The sequence below is a fragment of the Xenia sp. Carnegie-2017 genome, unplaced genomic scaffold (assembly GCF_021976095.1).
Source record: "Xenia sp. Carnegie-2017 unplaced genomic scaffold, XeniaSp_v1 HiC_scaffold_20, whole genome shotgun sequence".
In the NCBI taxonomy this organism is placed as follows: Eukaryota; Metazoa; Cnidaria; class Anthozoa; order Malacalcyonacea; family Xeniidae; genus Xenia; species Xenia sp. Carnegie-2017.
Genome location: NW_025813483.1, coordinates 4,843,182 through 4,866,756, shown reverse-complemented (window position 1 = coordinate 4,866,756; position 23,575 = coordinate 4,843,182). Strand labels below are relative to the sequence as shown.

Genomic DNA, 23,575 nt, shown 5'->3' with positions numbered 1-23,575 from the left:
GTTTTATAAAATCAAGAACTTGAGTGTCCTGATTTGAACGTGAGCTCCGTAAAAAGCAAGAAAAATTACAAAAATTTGCCTAATGGAGAAAACTGCGGCAAAGATAAAGATGTCGATGGTGTTAGGACGGTGAGGTGGAAGATGGGTAAACTCAGAAAGACGTTTGATGAGGATAGGAGATTGAAAAGCACAGGAAAAATGGTAAAACTTTTGAATCATTGTTTATGAAGTCTAGACTAAACAATGCTATTAGTATGGGCATGATTTGTCGTTAATTTTAAAGAAAGTCGTTAATTTGTCGTTAATTTGAAGTCTAGACTAAACAATCCAATTTTAAAGAAAACAAATTTTTCATTTTTGGGAAAATATTTGGTCGGGCTGGGCCCAACCAGCCAGACCGCTAGCTACGCCACTGAATGTTACCGACACTTGCATTTTACATTACACGCTTAGTTTCTGGGATGAAAATTTTTCAGTCTGTCGTTTTTGTTCTTTGGGTTCCATTTTCTACAGCACTCGTTTGTGTTGTGAATTTTGTACCTTGGGTTAAGCGACAAACCCAAGGAAGTAAAGAATATAGAGAGGAGGAAGAATATTTGGTTTTGCCACAAACCGAAGGGAGTGAAGAAGGTGGAGAGAAGGAAGCAGATGGTGCAAATGAAAAAGGTGGAAAAAGTAAAGCAGATGGAAAAAATGGAGAAAGTGAATCAGGTGCAGCAAATGGAGCAAATGAAGATGGTATAGCATTTGGAGAAGGTGAAGAAAGTGGAAAAAGTGGAGAATGCGCAGCAGGTGGAGCAGATGAAATAGGTGGATGCAAAAAGGGCTTATTAAAGTGCAAAAATGTTTCTAAGGTTTGGTTCTATTGGGTTGCAGTTTTAATCTACTTCTTTGAAGTATCCATTAAGTTCATATCTGTATTGCTGGATACTGTACAAAACCTTGCACCTATCGTTAATGTCGCTATTCCTGAAGGATCAAAAGACTTAAAAGGAGAAATTCTCATTTTAATGTTTTTTAGATTGGCATTTCACGCTCGTATATTGGAATTTTTTTACGACAAAGTTTTTCACGGTGACAAAGATCTGTTGTCTGAACCTTCTGACAAACTTAAAGATGATGGAACAAATGAAAAATGCAAATATGTGGAAAAGGTGGAAAATGTGAAGAACGTGAAAAAGGTGAAACAGTTAAACATCATTGAGCTTCAAGATGTTTGATGCAGCAACTACACGGGACCAGACAACTGAGCACCAACTTTGCAATATGCAAAGGCATAACATTTAACATTGATATATCACACGCACGAGAGTAAAAATAACTTTGTAACAAAAAATTGAGGATAATATGGCATGTAGGATTTGTATTAATAAAAAAAGGCTTTTCTGCTGGAGGTTTCACTGAAAATCATTTTTGAAACATGTTCAATATCGCAAACTTTATATGGCAGTTTTTTATCTTAGCAGGCATGTTACAAACAACTGCACAGTTAGCCAGTTTCTGCTGTTTTTACAGGGTCAACCATTAGTTAGCAACTAGGTTGATTGAATGTGAAACATGTAAGAAGTATTTAAACTTTATACACAACTAAACAACGTTAAGGCCCGTTCACACGCTCCAATTTTTCGGATACGACTGTTTCAGTTCCGACTTTTGGTTGCTTGTTCAGACGGTCCGATAGTTTTGTTGACATTTATAATCGTTTAGATATTTATAGTCTTGAAAGCAGCCATTTGAGTTATCAAATACATTTATCGACATATTTGCGTATTTTTCTACTTGTTTTCAAGTCTTTTTCAAATCTAATTTCTCGCGTTATCTGAAATTTGGGAAGTATAGAGAGTAAAAAGCTTCGGTCACAGTATAATGAATGAATATACAGTAGAGCCACTCCATTGAATTTTTTTGTGCCACGCAAATCTTGTTACGCATGTGATTACCATAGTGGCAGCCCGTCAATTGCTTTTTTTGACCAATAGGAATGATGAAATGGCTAACGGCAGCCTGTAATCTAATTAAATATACAGCAGCCAGTAGCACACGAAGTGGACCTACAGTATATCCTATACAGTGCTTCATTCTAGTCGGCTTCCTTTGATGTTGTCGGGGATAAAAATAGAGCAAGTTTTATTTCCATCCGATTTTTGAGACTGACGGACCGACTGTCGGATGCTCACTCTAAACATGCTCACACGATCCGTTTTTGGGGATTCGAAAAATTGGATCGTGTGAACGGGACTAGTGGGACAATATTTACACAATTTCCCTGAAGTCATACCCACCACTTGCACACATGTATATTCAATCCAAAGTTTGCACAATAAGTAAAAATAAATAATACGTTTCGGAATAAAATCCACACAACTATGGATTCTTTCACTAACTTTCCACGAGTTAATGCTTAAATAGGCTTGTAAACATAAGATACTTAATCACTAATCAATTTGAAGCCATGCTATAATTTATTAGTATAGTTTTGAAATAGTTTTCAAATTTGCAAGATGATTGGTTGTCAAAAACAATGACAACGTCACGTTTCAGCTATTAGTGAGTTTACGAAACTTCATATTTTGACGACGACGCTGGGAGTTAATGCTAGTACGCATGCTTCTTGACATTTTGGCTGCTTCCTTTGGCGATGACGCCGTAAAATCGTCTTCTTTGGACGCGTCCTGCATGTTCAAGATGGCGGATGAATATCAAAATACAAAAAGGTAGGAATCGAACAGTTTTAAGTGTTTAAAGCATTTTTTACCAATAAGTTATTGTTATGTTCAGTTTGTACTGAGATAAGGGCAAATTATTTAAGACAGAGTACTAAATCGATTTTTTTTCAAATATTACCACTCAACTAATATTTCATTATACTTTTATATCACACGAAATATTATATATTTATAATTAGTTTATTTATTTGGTTTTCTTAGCATCCTTAGTTATTTTTGTAATTTTAGCAAAAAAGCAATGACTTCGACAAATGAACATAATGAAATTCTAGTTCGTGAAATGTACTTATTCAAACCATGGAACTTAAAAAAGGATGACAGCGACGAGGTAATGCATGGGAAATGATCAGTGATTCCTTAAATGATATGGATCGCCCAAAGTTTAACGTGACGCAAAAGTCTGCTGAGACCACTACTTTTTACTTCAAAAACAACAAAAGAGAAGATTAAGGGAGGAGGAAAAAGCTTCTGTGATCTCTCCAGAGCCATCTGCAGTAGAAACTTCCATTGAGGAAATTATTCACTTGTTCAGAAATAGAAATAGAGATGAAGAAGAGAAAATTTTGGAAGAGAAACAAAAACAAAACTCTGTTGCAGAAGTAGAAAAGGCTGTGGAAATGAGACAACAGTCAATGGAATTATTAGCTGAAACTTGCAAAAGAAAATCTCAAAGTACACAAACAAACAAACAAACAACATTTATATACCGGCCAGTATTAATCCCCGCCAGGGGGGTTGACCGGTCCATGAATTTTTCCACGCCACACATCTCTATCTCTCGCCATATCTCTCGTTATACCCATCGCCTTCATATCACTGTTAAAATCTCAAAGTAAAGATGGTGAAAAACCTTAAAGAAGAATGTCATCCAATGGAAGTGAAATCATTTCCTATTTACAACAAAAGTCAAAAGTTGATGCAGACTTTTAAAGAGAAGAATTGATGTTGAGAATAGCTGAAGCTGATGAAAGAAAACAACAACAAAACAAAAACATTTCTCAGCAGGAAGCTCTCACTAAAGCATTAACTGACAGCATTACTGCTCAACAAAGGCAGCAAGAGCAACTAATGCATCAACTGCAACTTAAAAACACTGCTTTACTAACATTGATGCAGAATATTGTTAAAGAAGACTGAAATGTTTTGTTAAAACAGTGCATATATTTTTGCTTGAGAGTAGACTAAACCTTTCTCACATAGACAATTTACTGTTATTGATATTATAAATGAAACATTCATAAAGTTATCCATAACAAGAGTATATTTGAGTGATGATAAAAAATGTTCCTGATGACTTAACTCTGTCCATTAAACAATTAGTATACTTGATAAGATTGAATATTTTTGAACTTTTTACACAAAATATTCATGTATAGATGGAGGTTGAAGTTCAAAAAACTGTGAGGTCGTAGATCCACAAAAACAGCATCTTGCATTATGAAATAAGGTAAAAGAAGTGTACATTTCCCCTGCTACACTAAGTTGTACTTTTAGGTTCTTTTTGAAGTCAAAGAATTTAAAATAATTAACTATTTCCCCGAAAATCCATTCGACAAACACTCTTACACTGCTCATTGCTTTGTTTCATTGTTGTTGTTGAGGAGTTATTCTTGCTCCTTTCAATGGGCATTGTAGTTGAGGTCGATGAGGATAGGCAGGGTCACAATAATAGCAAACAGGAGTTTAGTTGTTCAAAGGATCCAGATGCTGAAGCTTGTTATATAAACTGGATTGGGCAAGCATCGTGCTGTCATGGCGTCTACTCTCCACAGGACCAAAGAGATTAGCCATAAGACCATTTGGAACAGCAACTGACTGAAATTTTATGGCATGAACTCTTTTATGGCCATTATAAAGAACTCTTTGATTTTGACCAGGTTCAGAAATTGGAAGTACTGTCTCATCGACAAAACGAAAAAAATTTCTAAGGCACCACTCTTCTGAAACACTGCATTACAAAATTCTTGAATGTTGCTTGAAGATAACCATGTTTGATCAAATGTTAACAGCAAACGGTTCCATTCCATGTATAAAAAGTTTATGACAGCATTACTGATCATACAGAGTTGAGGGACTGGTCTACCAAATCTTGGCAACATATCTAGGTATCGACAAGAGTAGGCAAAACGTTTCAAAAATATGTACAATGCCTCAACTCTATCAACCTTAAGGCCGTTATAAGATGTAATAAATTGTGGAAGCCTCAAGGCATCCACAAAAGTGTAAATGTGTGTTTTTTTTAAAGCAAAATTCTGTTTTACACTCCTCGTCGCTTAATTTATCTAAATCAAACTCTTCGTATTTCCAATAAGGCAAATCCGGACTGTTAGCAGTATATAAGTTGAAATGCAAAATAAAGTCTTCGTCGTCGATTGATTGATCCGAATAAGACATAAAACGACGCTCTCGAATTGCTCTCCATTTCGGCCTTTTTTGTTTTTGAATTTTTTTGAAAGCAATGTTTTCTGATTTATATTCCCCCCATTTTTTTTCTGCTGAGGCGGCGTTGTACATTTGCTTAAACTAAAAATGCGCTTGCGCCGGCGTTGTGAAAAGCAAGATGTCGCCTTCACAAAAAGCCGTGCAACGTAAACTCTCTTTTATGCGCGTGGAGGAGTGGACTATAGTGGCCAATTCTCGACACGGATGGAAAACAAAAAAAAAAAAACACAGGGAACTTATAACTCTGTAAGTATACCCTAGGGGTTCCCGGAGTAATAAAGAAACCCATCTAGCTATTTAATTGTGAATTCTGTTTTTCAACTGGTTCAGTGAACTTGTATATGAATTTGCTTTGCAAATACATATTGTATTTTAATTATTGTTGAAGATGTTGATGGTTTATCATTGGATTTCTCAAGTTAGTGACAAGAAAGTTTCTAACGCGAGGGAAAGACGGTTTCTGTTACCACTCAACGACATAAATCGTCAGGCACTAAGGCTTGTAATAACGCTAGTTTCGTGATTTGAACTTTAGGGCGAAAGATTTACTCTTGTCAGTCTGAACAGTCGAGCAAGAGGACTTTCTAAACTAGCCCTCGAAGTGCAGTGGTTTCAAAGGACTTGCCGAAGTACGTCAGTAAGCGTCCTTTAATAACAAAAGATCCCGAGGCAACCATGTGATTAGACGCTACGATAGTTCGAAATGGCGACAATTCTGACGTGGAAAACATCAAAGATAAGAAACTTTGCACTGCATAATCATGAAAATGCACGAGAATTAACAAATGCCTCGAAGACTCGACAAAAAAAGCAAACAAGAGGCCAAAATATGACTGAAAACGTGTTTTGGAGGAAGACAGGTAAAATATAGTGCATCATATGTCAACGAAACAATGTCAATCGCTTTCAAATAATGAACTATTAAAGTGAGTTAAGTGTTCTTTTTCGTCTCATGTGATATTTTTTTTGAAAATATGAAAATGCAATCTCTGAGTATTTTTCAACTTATGCCAAATTGATTTTTCACCAGAGATAATGCATGTTAATTTTCTCAGTAAATATTGATCTTAAGCTTCTTTTTTCCTTCAATGACCATGCGGCGTTTAAATTGAACCTTATAAACATGTTAAGCTCTTCAGAAAAGTAATTTACTTTTGTATTTGGAAATTAGAGCTTTGTTCACACTGCCATTTCAGGGGGCTGTCGATTTCTAGACTTTGATCCCGGATTGAGAAAATGGCGCATATGCCATGTTGTTCATCATAGACATTTTACCCAAAAACATTTGAGATTACTTCCGGCTAAATGAAGTGCATACAAACTTTATTGAGGTACTTTACTATTTTCAAATTAAAATGCAAAGTGCTTTTGTTCATCTAGCGTTTGGCTCTCATGTATAGTTGCTTGCAACCAATGCTCAATATCGCATAAATGAGCAGCTCGTTTTGGTCACTCCTCAGAGTTTTCACTGTGCATGTATATCGTGGTAGATACATATGACTGCGTCAATGGAGACTACGCTCTACACTTTGTAACCGTAACGCTCCGTATGTGTCTCTCTCCGGCATCGGTCAAAACGCGATAACAATATTCTCAGCTTGAAATTAAATACATTGAAGCTCATAGCTGTGTAAAATTATTAATATTTAAATGCAAAGTTCTAGTTTTGCATATGAATTTTTTGAAGTGGCTCATCGCCAATAAATTTACGACAAGTTTTTTGCTGCCAAAGTGAATTTATAAGAAAACATCAAGACTATTTAACATACTAAACAAAACATCGACCACTTCATGGACTCAATTCTTCTCTTAAACAGTTAATCTCTCGGGACTAAAGAACCCATAGAGCGCACGTGATCATGCTTGTGATTCTACACTCCAACCTATAAACGGAAACTTCTTGTTAGTTCTAAGCAATAGAGATAGGTAACCATGCAACCATGGTAACATGATTTGCCAGAAACAGTACATCGAGAAAGAAAGTGAATTTGTAGAAAAGGTCAAGAAATTCGTTTGGGAGGAAACACTTGTAAACGCTGCCGAAATTTTACTCTTGCTTTACAATTTTATCGCGATAACTATTATTTGTATCTTCAGTAATTTAATGTTGCTCATTTTTTTCAGTGAACCCACGCAAAAATATTTACCTGGAAATTATATTTTTCATTGTATCCTACGTATTATGCACCGAAATTACAGCATTTGCAAAGCAGCACTGTTTAACTCTTAGTGGAGTGAAACAGCAGTTGACATACGCTAAAAGAATAATTGATGATGTCAAGGCAGCCTACTGAAGGGTTTCTCTGGAAACATAAACAGTAGTTAGTGCAGAAGATCTAATGGTTGATGATTTTGCTTCATTTCTTGCTGTAATAATTAATGTGATGTACTCCAAACAAACTACAACATCTTTAATTAAGGATATATTTCAAAAAACTTATGCTATCCTCTGCACATTGTGAGAAAATTTATTGCTTCTATATAAATATCCGGTCATTACAAGTTTAAGTATTAAGAATATAAACTACAATAATAGGCATGCAAAAAATACTGAAAAATTAAAAACATTATTAAGATGGTAATTGGTAAATTTTTTTCTTAACACCAAGTACAATTTTATGATTTTGTCTCAAATCGACTCTAAGTCAGATTCATCTCTAACTTTTTCTGAATTTCAACTGCATTGTATATTTATTTGCTTTTTGGTTTATTTGACCAGTAAATGTATGTTATAGTGAAAAGAGATGTGCAATAAAAGTTTTAAAATGTTTGAATAAAGTTAAATACGAAAGTTATAAGCACAGATATATCCGTAGGCGTACAAGTCAATAAAAATTACTTTGGGGGGCAGAAATAAATATTGCCCGGCATTTTTCTCTTAGTTGCCAACATTTTTTGAAATTTGTTCAAAGTTGCTCGAATTTTCTAATTACTGCCGAAATTATCGAGGAAGGACAGTTGTACCATTTCCAGCTGAGTCATATACACCTATGGATATATCAAGTTAACGTAAAGTTTATACATATAAAGTTACATTGTTACGGATTTGACACTAAAATAAGTCCATGCAAGATCACATGTTTATGACGGCGAGTACCAACTACAATTTTCTAATTTTAGATGCCTTAATGCATCGTTTAGTCTAAATACCAAATAGAAAATTTCATCATTGTCTCCTTCATGTGAGCAAACTCCGTACCCGAGAGCTATTTCTTTTTCTGTGAGTTTATCATTGAAATATATCAGAATTCCAGAATCTCCCTTTTTAAGAAAAGGATGTTTGCATTTAATGGTGATGGCATTCCTAAAGATAACGCGATTTGTTTGTGGGCTTCTATATGAGTAGCTGATGTCTAATATCTCTCCTTGTACGCCTCCAAAGCATTTCCGAACCTTAGCACCTCCATTCCTTATTTGATTACCAACTCTGTCCCACAATCTTCTCCAATCAGGCTCCTCAATGAATGAATGGTGGCCATAAATCATTTTAGCGTCGATTACTTTAATGGCCATGATATCAGTGGTTTTGCTAAATGAATGACAACAACCAGCCCCAAGCTGTGTTATTTTACCAACAAGAGGAACATAATAATATTCATTTAAATCTTCAATTTCTCCAGTGGAAATTTGGTCGTATGTTTGCATTACCTCTTCCCAGTCCTCATGAAAATTAAATTCGTTACCAGCCACTTGCCGTTCAGTGATGCAGGCATTGTGAAAACAAGTCAAAGCGTAATATTCCTCATCTCCACAGCAAAACATTGTGACTTCTCCTTTCATTCTTAATTCCCGTTCAACTTTATTGTTTCCTCTGGTGGGATTTTGGTCGTTTTCCTTTCTTACTACTTCAAGATTTGACAACCATTGAAATTGCGATTTCTTTGGTTCAGGTTTAAATTCAAAGTAAGGAGAAGCTTTCCATCCAAAATTTTCATCAATTTCTTTTCTTAAGGCACCTTCATCATTGTGTCTTTCTGCTGCCACCGTCACATACAAAGAAAGATAAGGTTTCCATCGTACACCATATCCACCACGAATCCAAGAAAATCTATATAAAACGTTATTCAGTCTAGTTAGACACATAATGCAAACCACCAAATTTCAATACATATAAATATATTCTTTTATTTTATGTTTTATATTGTATTCTCATTGATGGAAAGCCTTTAAGAACATGCAGTCATCTGTACTAGGCCCGGAAAAATTACCGTGTTTGTAGGTGAAGATGAAAAATAAACGTCAACATTAATGAGTTATTCACCAAAATTCAGTGCATAAACTTCTATTTCATTTTTAGTAAATGTAGATATTTGTAAAGTGTGAAAAAGATCTATACGCACTTTTCTAATACATCATGAACGTCATCACGAATGCCGTAGTATTCGTCAAGAAAATTTTCGACAAAGAAATCGTCATTTTTTTCCCCATCATGTCCAGGAAGTGTGTCAGGTTTCTTCATTTCGGTGTTAGTATCCACAGTAAGATCTGAATCTTTCATTTCTTTCTCTGTACCGTCAATTTTTGTGGCTATAATTAAATCAATTACGAAATTTTATTAAATTTTACGTTGATAATATGATTGATCATCTAAATACACATGATCAAATGTTTTCTCACTTAGCACCTATCGCAAAACTGCCTATATTCAAAGCGAGAAATGAGGTTCATCAGATGTTGTTAAAAATTACTTATAAATAGTGTGATGAAGGCCAATGGTTGGAAATGAAGTTATATCAGAGACCTTATTTTAATATAATATTGAATTCAGAATAAACAGTGGGCCAGGTAGAGACACTTTTCCCGCAATGTTTCCTGAAAAATATTTCAATCCCTCTCATCAATCCTTAACGTAGAATCATCGAAAAATTAGTTGTTTAATCTGTTGTGGTCACTCGAAAACTGCTTTCTTCTTTATGGTCTCAAATGTTTTAATGCGTAAGGTGTGCCAAACGTCTAAGAAGATAACCTATACCTATATAAATCTTTCCATAGAAACCTTTTAATTCATTAATAATAGAAACTGCATGTAAAATATGACCTAGTCAAATTTTTAATCTTTAACATCATAAGTTAAATCGTTAAAAAAACTTATAAATAGCTACCTTGATTTCTGTTTTCTTCAGCATGTAAAATTGAACTTTTAACAAACTCTTCTGTTCCTAAATCTAAACAATAATTTGTACAATATGATATGATTCCCAGCATGCGGTAATTTATGATAAAGGAAATATATTTCTTGTGCATGAAAACATATTCCACGCAAAAGTACGATTTGATTATTTTAAAATCCCAAAATTCATAACGGTAAATTGCTACCTGTACAATTTATTACGCTACATAAATTTGTGTTTAGAAATACTATCATATGTTTCAAGAAAATATCTTAAGATTTAAATAAAAAATTTGTAAAACTGATGTCCTTTCAAAGTTGGAAATCTTTTGATTGTAAATTTTTATTTACCAAAAGTGCTGAACAATAATAGTTAAACACTGCATACAAGATTGTCTGCTTACCTGGCAACAATTTGACACTGTTGATAAATTTGCATGAGTTCACTTCCTTGGCAATTTCTTCAGCAGACGAATAGAATTTGCCAATTCTATGTTTTAAAGCTCGTTTGAACAAATTTTCTGCTTTGTCGTTTTCTCCAGTTGCAAAGCAAACGAAAATCAAATTTTGGAAGACTGTAGCTTTGTAGAACTGATCGGGAGGAAATGCTTTTGTTTCGACTTCTAAAGCTTGTCCAAGATAATGTTTTGCATTGTCATATTCTTTCAATTTAATGAAAGCACAACCCAAGTTGTTGAACGTTGCAGCTGTATCAATAACTTCAGCTTTAGCACCAATATCTAAAGCTTTTTGTAGAATATCTTTTGCTTCATTGTACTTTTCCAATTTCATGTAAACCAAACCCAAGTTGTTGCACATTGCAGCAACATATACGTGGTCAGAACCAAAAGCTTTCGTTTGAATTTCTACTGCCTGTTCGTACGATTCTTTTGCTTTGGCGTATTCTCTCATGGTGAGATGAACTGAACCTAAGTTGTTGTACGTTGTAGCTGTGTTGCCATGGTTATAACCAAAAACTTTTATCTGGATATCTAAAGCTCGTTCGTAAAGTCGTTGAGCTTTTTTATAAAGTTTTTCAGAAAAGTAAGCCCAACCTAGGTTGCTGCACGTTGTTGCAATATCGACATAATCATGACCAAATACTTTAGTTTGAATTTGTAAAGCTCGTTTGTACAAATCCTTTGCTTCTTCATGCTCTCCCATTTTAAGATGAACCCTACCTAGATTGTTGTAGGTTGTTGCAATAGCAACATGATCAGAACAAAATACTTTAGTTTGAATTTCTAAAGCTCGTTTGTACAAATCTTTTGCTTTATCATGCTCTCCTATTGCAGAATAAATCCTACCTAGGTTGACTTGTGTTGTTGCAATATCAACATGATCAGAACCAAATACTTTACTTTGAATTTCTAAAGCTTGTTCGTACAAATCTTTTGCTTTATCATGCTCTCCTATTCCAGCATAAATCCTACCTAGGTTGACTTGTGTTGTTGCAATATCAATATGATCAGAACCAAATACTTTAGTTTGAATTTCTAAAGCTCGTTCGTACAAACGTTTTGCTTTGTGATGCTTTCCAACTTTAGCATAAACCCTACCAAGGCTGTTGTAGGTTTGTGCAATACTATCATGACCGGAATCAAGTGTTTTAGTTTGAATTTTTATAGCTTTTTCGTTCAACTCTATTGCTTTTTCGTACTTTCCCATGTCACAGTAAACCAAACCCAGGTATTTGTATGTTAAAGCCATGTCAATATGGTCAGAACCCAACACTTTAGTTTGAATTTCTAAGGCTTGCTCGTACAAATCTTTTGCTTTGTCATACTCTCCAATTGTAGCATAAACTCTTCCTAGGTTGTCATACATTTTTGCACTATAAACATGGTCAGAACCCAACACTTTAGTTTGAATCTCTAAAGCTTGCTCGTGCAAATCTTTTGCTTTGTCATACTCTCCAATTGTAGCATAAACTCTTCCTAGATTGCTATGCATTATTGCACAATAAACATGGTCTGGACCCAGCACTCTAGTTTCAATGTTTAAAGCTTTCTCGTACAAATCCTTTGCTTTATCGTACTGTCCCATATCATAATAAAGCATAGCCAGGTCGTTGTATGTTGTCGCATTATTAACGTTATCAGAACCAAGTACTTTAGTTTTAAGATTTAAAGATTGCTGGTAAAAATCTTTTGCTTTTTTGTACTCTCCCATGTCATGATAAATGCTTCCCAGGCTGTTGTATGTTGCTGCACTCTCAATATGATCAGGACCAAATGCTTTATTTTGAATTTCCAGAGTTCGTTCGTAGAAATCGTTTGCTTTGTCATACTCTCCCATGTTTTGATAAATGCTTCCCAGGGCGTGGTATGTTGCTGCACTCTCAATATGATCAGGACCAAATGCTTTAGTTTCAATATCTAAAGTTTGTTCGTACAAATCTTTTGCTTTGTCGTACTCTCCCATGTCATGATAAATGGTTCCCAGGGCGTGGTATTTTGCTCCACACTTAATATGATCAGGACCAAATGCTTTAGTATAAATTTTCAGAGCTCGTTCGTACAAATATTTTGCTTTGTCGTACTGTCCCATGTTTTGATAAATGCTTCCCAGGTTGTGGTATGTTGCTGCACTCTCAATATGATCAGGACCAAATTCTTTAGTATAAATTTTCAGAGCTCGTTCGTACAAATCTTTTGCTTTGTCGTACTCGCCCATGTCATGATAAATCCTTCCCAGGTTGTTGTATGTTGGTGCGATATCAATATGGTCACGACCAAGTACTTCAGTTTCAATTTCTAAAGTTTTTTCATACAAATCTCTCGCTTTGGTAAATACATTCATGTCTTGATAAACTAAGCCTAAGTTGTACGAAGTTATTGCAATTTTAATATGGTCAGCACCAAACACTTTTGTTTGAATTTCTAAACCTCGTTCATACGAATCTTTTGCTTTGTTGTACTCTTTCATGTAGTGATAACTTAAGCCCAAGTTGCATAACGTTGTTGCAGTATTGATATGTCCAGGACCAAACACTTCAATTTCAATTTTTAAAGCTTTTTCGTACGATTCGTTCGCTTTGTGGTATTCTTCTCTGCTATAATATAGTCCACCAAGGATGTTAAATGCTATTGCATTAATTAGTTCTTTATACAGAGCTTCCTCGAGTTGCTCCTTAAAACCTTTGTCGGAAACCTTATCAAAGTTTATGTTCTTTGTTCGATCATTGATATTTTTCAGATCAAATGTTTTAGTCGTATTTTCTAAAGGTCGCTTAATGCTATAACAAACCATATTCAGGTTGTTTTATGCTAACACGGATTCAATCTGGTCAGCAAGACCTAATGGCTATTCGTTTCAGTTTTCTGTTTTGTCGAGAAAAAACACACCTGTATTAAAACAAGATGGAGAACTATTAAAAATTTGTAAATTTATATGACTTGTATAAAGTGCTGATAATAATAATTTCTTACAATAAAAAGTTTGCTTGGTGGGTTTGTTAATCATTGACAGTTAATCAGCCTTACGGCAAAACTTGCAAAAGAAAATTTTAATTTACAGCTTGCTAAATAGGCTTTAGGAGAGTTAACGTTTCATGCAAGGTGAGAAATCTGTTGTAATGAAACTTTTCGATTATTTCTCAAATCAAAGAGGTCGTTGCTTATATTGAAATATAAATAGATAGGCAAACAAATAGTCAGGAAGGTAGATTCATAAAAATTACTTCGCAGCCCAAACGCTGAATTACGTTATTGTTTACAAGTTATTTCACATTTCAATATTCAAAATTCTAGTTCTAACTCTAATTGTATACAAAAATGCTAATATACTTTTAAGATTCGTAATTAAATCTACTACACATAGCAATTAAAAGTGAACCTATTTTAATCCGATTTTATTGCAATAAAGTATAGTGTTGCCACTGAAATAGTTTAATTCAGGTTACACTAAACTTCATGCATCTTTTCGACGTCATAAGCCGTGAGTAAGAGCATGTTGCCCATAATTGGTGATAAACGACAATTTTTTGTGAAGATTCATGATGTAAGTTGTTTTACTAATGTGAAGTATATACGATAATATACTTTCTATTATTGCTGACACAATACTTGTTAAGACATATTAAAAACATAGTCATAAATTACAAAAAAAAATTTACTTATAAAGACATTTATCTCTATCTCATCCTGTAATAGTCGAATATTAATTAGTCCCCTGTATATAATTAGCATATATACTATAGGCAATAAATATAGACTGGAGGCTTTGCAGTGTTGCCAGATTATGAACAATGTTCATGAATTTATGGACTTTTGATTTTTATTTTGAATTTTTGCGAACAAAAAGAATTTGTGAGCATTTCATGAACTTTTACTAAAAATTAAAAACTTTTTATGAATTTATCAGTTATAAAGGACAAGGTTGTTTACAATGAATATACACTGGTTTAGAGATTCGAGACAAAGCATAATTCATTCTTCAATGTTGATGTGAAGAGAATTTTTTCTTCTGTGAATGCAATCAAAACTAAAGTAAGAAATAGGTTGAACACAAAGTCAGTCTGCAGTATTCTAAAAGTTAAGCAAGGAGTGAAAGAGTCAGGAGGCTGTGTCAAATATTCTTCTTCGACCAATGCTTTATGTCATATGACACCCGAGTTCTTTATGCTCAAGACTCTGACTCAAGCGACAAATCTGAATCGAACTAAATAGTTGTTTTTCATAGTTATTTTTTTGAGTTATTTTGTACAAATAAGCAGTGTGCGTCATTATAAATTTACGTGTGATTTAGCTTATTTCATTCATTTGGTGCAAATTATGCAATTTTTGTTGATTTGTGATCATTGAAGAATATTATGTGAACTTTTGAGCATACCGACATGAACTTATTTATAATTCATCTGGAAACACTGAGGCTTCGAGCCCTCCGGTTGTTGTGTATAGATCTCATTACATGGTGGCAGCGAATCCTAAAATTTTCAAGCAATCCTGCGTTATAAAGACGATTACCGTAACAGAATAGCTGCAAGAAGGCTTAAAAATTTTTTTTCAGTAAACATTTTTCTATTTATTATAGAAAATATGAGTCAACTAAAACCTCCCGACCCTCTTGTTTTCACAAAAGCTGACACTTGTTTGCGAGATTGGAAGAGACGATTTGAACGATATCGAACAGCAACTAAATTGTTCGAAGAAGACGAACACATCCAAGTGAGCACACTTATTTATACTATGCCTGAAAGCGAATATGTCTTTACACAGTTTGAACTAAGCGAAAAGGACGCAGGAAATTATTCACTTGTGGTTGGAAAATTCGACGGACATTTTAGACCCGAGAAAAATGTCATTCATGAACGAGCGATGTTCTACCAAAGATTTCAACAGACTGGCGAGTCAGCTTAGTCCTACATACGAAGTCTTCACGTGATGGCCGAATGCTGTGATTTTGATCTAGCAAAAGATGATTGTATTTGTGATAGATTAGTGAATGGCGTTCTTGATAAAGACCTATCAAAACGGTTACAGTTGAGAGAATATTTCACCCTTTGCTGAAAATAGTAAGATCATTAGACCAGCGGAAATTATAAAAGGTCAATTATAGACGCAAAATGAAACAGTGAAATCTATGGAAGACGTTGCAGAAGAAAAAATTCAAAGCAACATGGAGAAGCTTATCATCAAAAAAGAAGACGTGATTGGAGTCAGTCGAAAAAGAATCAAAAAGAATGCACTCGTTGTGGCTTGAAACATGGAACTTCATGCCCGGTAAAAGCCGCCAAGTGTAAGAAGTCCAGAAAGATTGGCCATTATGAAAGATGGTGTCGAACAAAGCAGTTAACCAAGATATGTTGCGGATATGGTAAAGAGCCTGAGTCTTTGGAAGGAGAACTTTTCATTGGAGCGATATCTGGCAATAAATCTAATCCAAATCACTCGGGATGGTATGTCAAGTTGCCTGTAAATGAGTATGCTGTGAAATTCATGATAGATTCTGCAGCTGACGTGTCGATCATGTCGCAGAGTACTTACGAAACGATGGCTAAACCACCGGATCTGCGAAGCAGTGCACATAAACCCAAAGGCGATGATGGAGCATTAAAGTGTAGGGGACATATATAGCCCATAAAAAATTCCACGGGAAAGCGTACACGTTTGAGATCTATGTCACTGATTCCGAAAGTAGTTTACGCAGCAGAACGATGGCAGAGAAAATGAATCTAATAAGATTCGAATTCCACGAATTACAAAAGAGAAAACAGTTTAGGTTAGTGAAAGGGGAAAATTTCCAGATACAATTGAAAGAAAAGGCTACTCCATTTCATTGTAACACCACTAGAAGTTACCAATACCACTTATCCCAAAAGTTAAACAAAAACTGAAACGAATGCAAGAAGCTGGTATCATCGAGAAGGTTACAGAGCCAAAAGACTGGTGTTCACCCATCATAGTAGTTCCAAAACATTGTGGTGATGTTCGAAAAAGTGTGGATGTCCGGCAGCTTAATCGGGAAGTTCGTCAGGAAAGATACGTCCTACCAACAATTGAAAATATAGTTACTAAGTTGGATGGTGCAACAGTCTTCACTCATCTAGATCTTACCTCAGTATACTACAATCTCCCACTTCATCCAGACAATACTAGATTAACAAACTTTATCACACCATTTGAAAGATATTGTTTTAAGCGTCTCCCGTTTGGAATTTCCTTTGCTAGTGAGATCTTTCAGCACCATATTAATGAGACATTGGAAAATATTAAAAGAGTAGAAGCATCCAAAGAGGATATCGTAGTTGCAGGTTGCACTATGGAAGAGCACGATGTAAAGTTGAAGAAAGTTCTGATGCTATCAATGAAACTGGTTTGAGGCTTAAGCTGGAGAAGTATGTGTGGAGACAAACTGAAATTGCTTTCCTAGGACACAGATTTGGAAAAAACAGTGTGCGTCCAGACCCAGTAAAGGTGAAAGCTATTGTTGACATGCCTGGACCGACAAATATCAACGATATCCAGCAATTCGTGGGATGATTAATTACGTTGGATGATTTATTCAAGATTAAGCAACCATGATAAATCCGATGAATGATCTCATAAAAAAGAATACGCAATGGATATGGGGTCCAGCACAATAGAAGCATTTTGCAAAGTAAAGGAATCTCTTGTTTCAGCAGTAACAATTAGCATATATTATTAGGCAATAAATAGACCGGAGGCTTCGAGCTCTCCGGTTTTTGTGTATATATTTCATTACAACTCTAGTTGGTTCTTGGTGTTGACTATTGTTTTGATGAAGCAAAAACTTCTTTTAAAGATTTTCGACAACATATTTTTTGTGAAAAAAATGTTATGGTATATAAACAGTAAAATATGTTGAATATTTCCAGCAAGAAAACTGCAAGGCTAAAATTATATTCATATTTGATATTGCTAAAAGTTTCATACGACTCTTAGTTAAAAGCTAGTTATTTATATGGTGTCGTTATTCAAATAATTGTCATTCAGTCACAAGCCCCGAATTTGACATTCATTGTCAAGACAAGGGCATTGAGTAAAAGTTACTAAGCAAATAATTTAATTTTTTGAATTTTCATATGCCAAGTTGAATAGTACTATATCTTATGAATTAAAGTATTTAAAGATAAAAATATTCACGTGATTATATAAAAAGGACTGAGGACAACAATATACATAATTTTTGTATTGTGGATACGGTTTTCTCTTCTGAAACTGTTATGTTTTATAGCATGTAATATATATAGACATAACAATTTTAACAAACTTTTAAGAGGTTACTTTTTTGTCTCTCAGGAAACAAACTGTGTTTGTTACAGTCTTTTAGACTTCTTTTAAAGATCATCAATATTTTTGTAATTTTAAGGAGCTTTATGGGGGATGATCAATATTTTAAGAATATTATGGTCACCCCAAAAATATTTAAAAACATTTAAAAACAAAAAACTGGCCAAAAATAAATTCATAAGTGTCATACGATTTTTAATATAGCGATTTAGATTTAGAATCTTCATATGAAACCATTTCATTTTAAAACGAATAATCGTTTTTTTCAGTAAATGTTCAATTGTCGTGAACAAAGTTTGATGCATAACACCTATATAGGCTATATAAAAATAGTAAACTCTTGGAAATCGTTATTTAAAACAAGACGAGTGCAGACAGAGCAACAACTTTTAGTTGATCAAAGTACTTTTCTGGTACAGCTGGCAATGAAATTTTAAAAAACGCATGATGTTTTTTACAGTGAAATATCCGCTGTTAAAAGTTCTTCAAAACAAGCCTTGCACACAAAAAATAATCATCGGACAAATAACTTAACCAACCTGAGTTTAGGTATGAACTGTGCTGTACAAGCTATCAAAATTTCAAGCAATTTAGGACAAGTGATGGCCAACGTTATATTTTTATTGTCGTTGGAGTTTTGTCCTCAAACTCGATTGGAAAAATAAAATTTTTTCGATAAAAAAATACAAGTAAACAGAACAATCACAGACTTCAAAAAATGCTTTGACTTCAAATTATTATAACGCTTGCATTCTCAAATTTTTTTCCTCTTTTCAAGGCATCAATAACATATATGTTAATTAAAATCTATTCGTACGTTAAACCCTGTATAAATCCCAGCATTTGATTTCAATACAAACGCAACATCACTAACTCACCCTTAATGTCGACAAAGATTTATACTGCCATACTTTGTGATCAAGTTTAATGCTTGTTTGTCGTTTATCTTTCACCTTTTCTAATGATGATGAATTAAACTTCCCATTTCCCTGACAAACTTTAAAAGAAAAACACTTTATAAGCATCTTTCACTTTTCTCTGTGATTTATCAAACTGCGCAATGGAATTTAAATCCTCCTAAGAATACATTGTTATGTAAATCAAAGATACACCTTATGATTTTAATTGTTTTTGTTCGTGATAGCTTTGATGTATAATGTAAGCAAATTTACAAAAAGTTTCAAAAACTTTATTTTCCTAATGCATTGTTACAAAATGCATGGTTTTCTTTCTATGAAGCGGATTCTATAAAACGTTTGTCTATGTCTTCAGTACTTTTATATTCTAGTGTTCTAATTGTATTAACCCAATTGCACAACACAGGAAGATTGAACGCAATAGAATGACAGCAATTAAACAATGATCATAGTGAAAATATTCCAACCTTTCAATGTAAAGCTCAATTCAGGTTGCACTAAACGTCACATGTTTTCAAAATCATAAAATTCGAGTGATTGTTGCCCACATTCCCAAAGATTTAATTATGTTAGAAATTGGTTTAATATTAAATATTTTTTATCACAATATTAAAGTGATAAGTGACATTACAGTGATAAATGATGATTATTTTCTTTTAGTATAGTTAATTAATACGATGATGTTTTCTTTTTTAAAACATTTATATTTTCAAACCATACTTTTTATGAAAAAAGACATTTTTCACATTTTCTTTCTAGATGTTCATTTTTGGTCTCAGAAGGCAGGTTATACTTTTTTGTCTTTTAAACTTCTTTCAAAGATTATCAAATCAGTTGAAAACATTCATTATAAAAAAACGGCCAAAAATATATTCAAGGCGCTAAAAGTTTCATATGCTTTTTAAAGTACCAATAATTCAAGGTATGTTTGGTGTCGTCATAATTCGTCAGCAAATATGACTTAAAATATTTTCGTTCATTTTTATAGTTCGTACTATTGATGATGACTTAAACCACCGGGAATCGACTCAGCATCATTTTTTTTCTTAAGATGAAGTATTCCCATAGTCTTATAAAAAACAAAGCCATTGACATAGTCTGTTTTAGCGAAGGTTTCTTTAACGTATCGCTATGGCAACAAACGCTGCGATTAAAAAAACATTCCGTAAAAATTATTACTCAATTCTCAACCGCAATTATTTACATTGTGAAAAGCTGCAATTTCATCTACCTACAGAAAATTGAGTAAATTATCTCATGGCTTACTCTGTTTTGCCATATCTACAACATAAAGCTTTAAAATTCCGACTAACTTGGGGTAAGGGTTTCATTGCATTATAATTACGTATGGTGTTGAAGGCAGAGAAACAACGATTTTAATGATTATAAAACATTTCCTAGTACTAAAATTTCTATCACCAGAAAACCCTTATTGCGGGCTATCTAATGGTGTAATTTATTTTACAAAAGCTTTAGTATTTAATGAGATATTTGTGATAAAACAATCACTTCCGGAAATATATAAGTTATTACAAAATTTTGCATAAATTTTCGCCGTCGACAACGAGTTAAAGTAATGTTCGATTGATAAATTATGTCATGCAGTAACATGCAAATTTAATTTTACCATGAAAGAATCTATTTTTATGTAAAGTATAAAAAACAGTTAATCATTTTTCATAATAAAATAAATAATAATGTTGATCTATATGTCGAATTGTCGTGAAAGAAATAAAATAAACAACAGTTCTGCTTAAAGTGAGTTTATATAACATTTAAAACAACTGTCAAGTAAGCAACCAAGAATAGCGAGAACGACGTCGTTTTCACAAAAACATTGCTCATGTCAAGACTTTTTATTGTTTCATAAGAAGTAAAAATTTAATTCCTTATCGACAACTTTGTCTTTCATGAATAATTTTTATTTCAATACAAACACAACGTTAATAACTCACCGTTTTTGTACAACGATATTTATTTATTGTTGTGTATTTTTTGTCACTTTATACTTCATGATTAGGTACATGTTTGTCCATCGTTATCTTAAACTTCACTTTCACAATAATCTTTGAAAATAAACTTTATACTTTGACCTTTACATTGATGTGACAAATTAAACTGCGCAACAGAATTAATTATTCTTAATGTTTTTAATTTTATTCATGCATTTTTCTTCTGTTTTGTGAGCAAATTATTAAGAAATATATAAGAACTTTAATTTTGCATTGCGCAAATTATAGCATGCTTGGTTAGAACTGTATAAAACGTTTTTTCTCTTCTCCAGTACTTCTATATTCATACGTTTTGATTATAAAGTCAATTTCGCAACACAGCAATAATTACCGCAGCAGTAACCATACACGTAATGTTCAAAATTGTGAAAATTCGAGCAATTGAACCAATGAATCGATATTAGCAGATATAGACTGCTTTAAACTGTGCATCTTTTGTGGATCATCTAAACCTCGTGTGATTTTTGATCATATCATTTCATATAAACTGTAATTTTTTGTAAAGATTTTCGTGAAGAATGGTTTACATACTTAAGCCAATCATGCATAAAAAGAGAACGACGACAAACACTAAAATGTTTTCTCTTTAAAATGAATACTTTGTAACTTAGTCTATAACTCTTGTAAATCAAAATTTTTTTATGTTGATAGAGACACTTAATACAAACTCACGTTTTATCCAGTGACTCAATTTGTTTCTTTCTGTAATATCACTGACTCACTTCCTCGTCTTAACTATATACATTATGAGCAAGGAAATGTATGTCCTCGATGGTTTAACAAATTTCGAATTCATGCACATTGTTAAGATAAAAGTGCACTTAACAATTCTCAAGTTGAAACAAACTATAGTTTTGGTCCGTATGTATATGCAATGCTTATGATTGAACATATTTTTTTGAACGAACTTTATAAATAACGAAAGAAACTGATTTATTTGTTGAAACTCTCAGCTTAATTTGAGTTGTGATTTTGAATTATAGCGAATTAATTTTTTGAGGAGACGTAGTTAGAAACACGTTTGCAATCTCGAAGTTTGTCACTTTGTAATGCATCAACTTTCATATGTCAGTGAAATTTTGTCTGACGACTTTGTGTCTTAATAAATTAACACTATTTCAAATTTCCAAATTTTACAGATCATAAAAACTTACCTTTTTTTGAAGACGATATTTCTTGTTCGTTTCAACCTCTTCTATTGATGATGAACTAATTCTTTACCTCAGATTCTAGACACGTTTTCTTGGAAGATGCGCTTAATGGCCAACCTTCATGCCGGTAAATGAGAAATTAAACTGCGCAATGGAATTTAAATAATCTGAAGAATGGATTGCTATGTAAAGCCATAATACACCTTGTGATTGTTATTGTATTTATTCATGATAGCTACTTTCGATTTGTAGTCAATATTATCAAACTCATCAAAAGATATAAAAATTTATTTTGCGATGTAAAATTACTGTTTTAGGACAAAATAGAACGTTTTTCCTTTTCTACGCGATGCTTCTATATATACATGTACTTTAAAGTCTTTGATTTTAACTCAGTTTGTACGTTGTAGCTGTGTTACCATGGTTGTAACCAAAAACTTTGTTTGGATATCTAAAGCTCGTTCGTCTCATGTCACAGTAGACCAAACTCAAATTTTTGTACGTTGTCGCTATACTAACATGGTCAGGTCCAAATGCTTTCGTTTGAATTTCTATCGCTCGTTCATAACAATCGTTTTGCTTTTTCGTAATTTCCCATGTCACAGTAATAAATAATAATGTTGACCTATATGTCGAATTGTCGTGAAAGATATATAATAAACAACAGTTTTTATAGTAATAAGGATAAACTAATATTGTCACGGAAATTTTCTGCTTAAAGTGAGTTTATATAACATTTGAAACAACTGTCAAGTAAACATCCAAGTATAGCGAGAACAACGTCGCTTTAACAAAAACATTGTTAATTTAAAACATTTTGTTGTTTTATAAGAAGTAAAAATTTAATTCTTTATCGACAACTTTGTGTTTTCATGAATAATTTTTATTTCAATACAAACACAACGTCAATAACTAACCGTTTTTGTACAACGATATTTATTTATTGTTGTATATTTTTTGTCATTTTATACTTGATGATTAGGTATGTTTGTCCAACGTTATCTTAAACTTTCACTTTTACAATAATCTTTGAAAATAAACTTTATACTTTGACCTTTACATTGATGTTGCAAATTAAACTGCGCAACAGAATTTAATTATCTTAATGTTTTTAATTTTTTTCCTTTCATTTTTGTTCTGTTTTGTGAGCAAATTATTAAAAAAATATAAGAACTTTAATTTTGCATTGCGCAAATTATAGCATGCTTGGTTAGAACTGTATAAAACGTTTTTTCTCTTCTACAGTACTTCTATATTCATACGTTTTGATTATAAAGTCAATTTCGCGACACAGCAATATTTATCCCAGCAGTAACCATACATGTAATGTTCAAAATTGAGAAAATTCGAGCAATCGAACCAATGAATCGATATTAGCAGATATAGACTGCTCTAAACTTTGCATCTTTTGTGGATCATCTAAATCTCGTGTGATTTTTGCTTATATAATTTCATATAAACGG

General features: G+C 33.3%; 1 protein-coding gene across 2 annotated transcripts; it reads right to left on the bottom strand.

Moving 5' to 3' along the window:
- Window positions 1-7,578: 7,578 nt before the first annotated feature.
- Window positions 7,579-22,229, bottom strand: LOC124442929 (tetratricopeptide repeat protein 28-like). 2 transcript variants are annotated; one of them, XM_046993439.1, is made up of 6 exons: window positions 22,116-22,229; window positions 18,911-19,029; window positions 10,683-13,625; window positions 10,271-10,333; window positions 9,509-9,695; window positions 7,579-9,216 (listed from the first exon to the last, which is right to left on the bottom strand). In XM_046993439.1, the coding sequence occupies exons 3-6, from the start codon at window positions 13,528-13,530 to the stop codon at window positions 8,250-8,252; spliced, it is 4,065 nt and encodes a 1,354-aa protein (XP_046849395.1). In that variant the 5' UTR covers window positions 13,531-13,625; window positions 18,911-19,029; window positions 22,116-22,229; the 3' UTR covers window positions 7,579-8,249. The 2 variants fall into 2 exon arrangements, with proteins under 2 accessions (XP_046849395.1, XP_046849396.1); XM_046993440.1 differs by lacking the exon at window positions 18,911-19,029.
- Window positions 22,230-23,575: the final 1,346 nt, after the last annotated feature.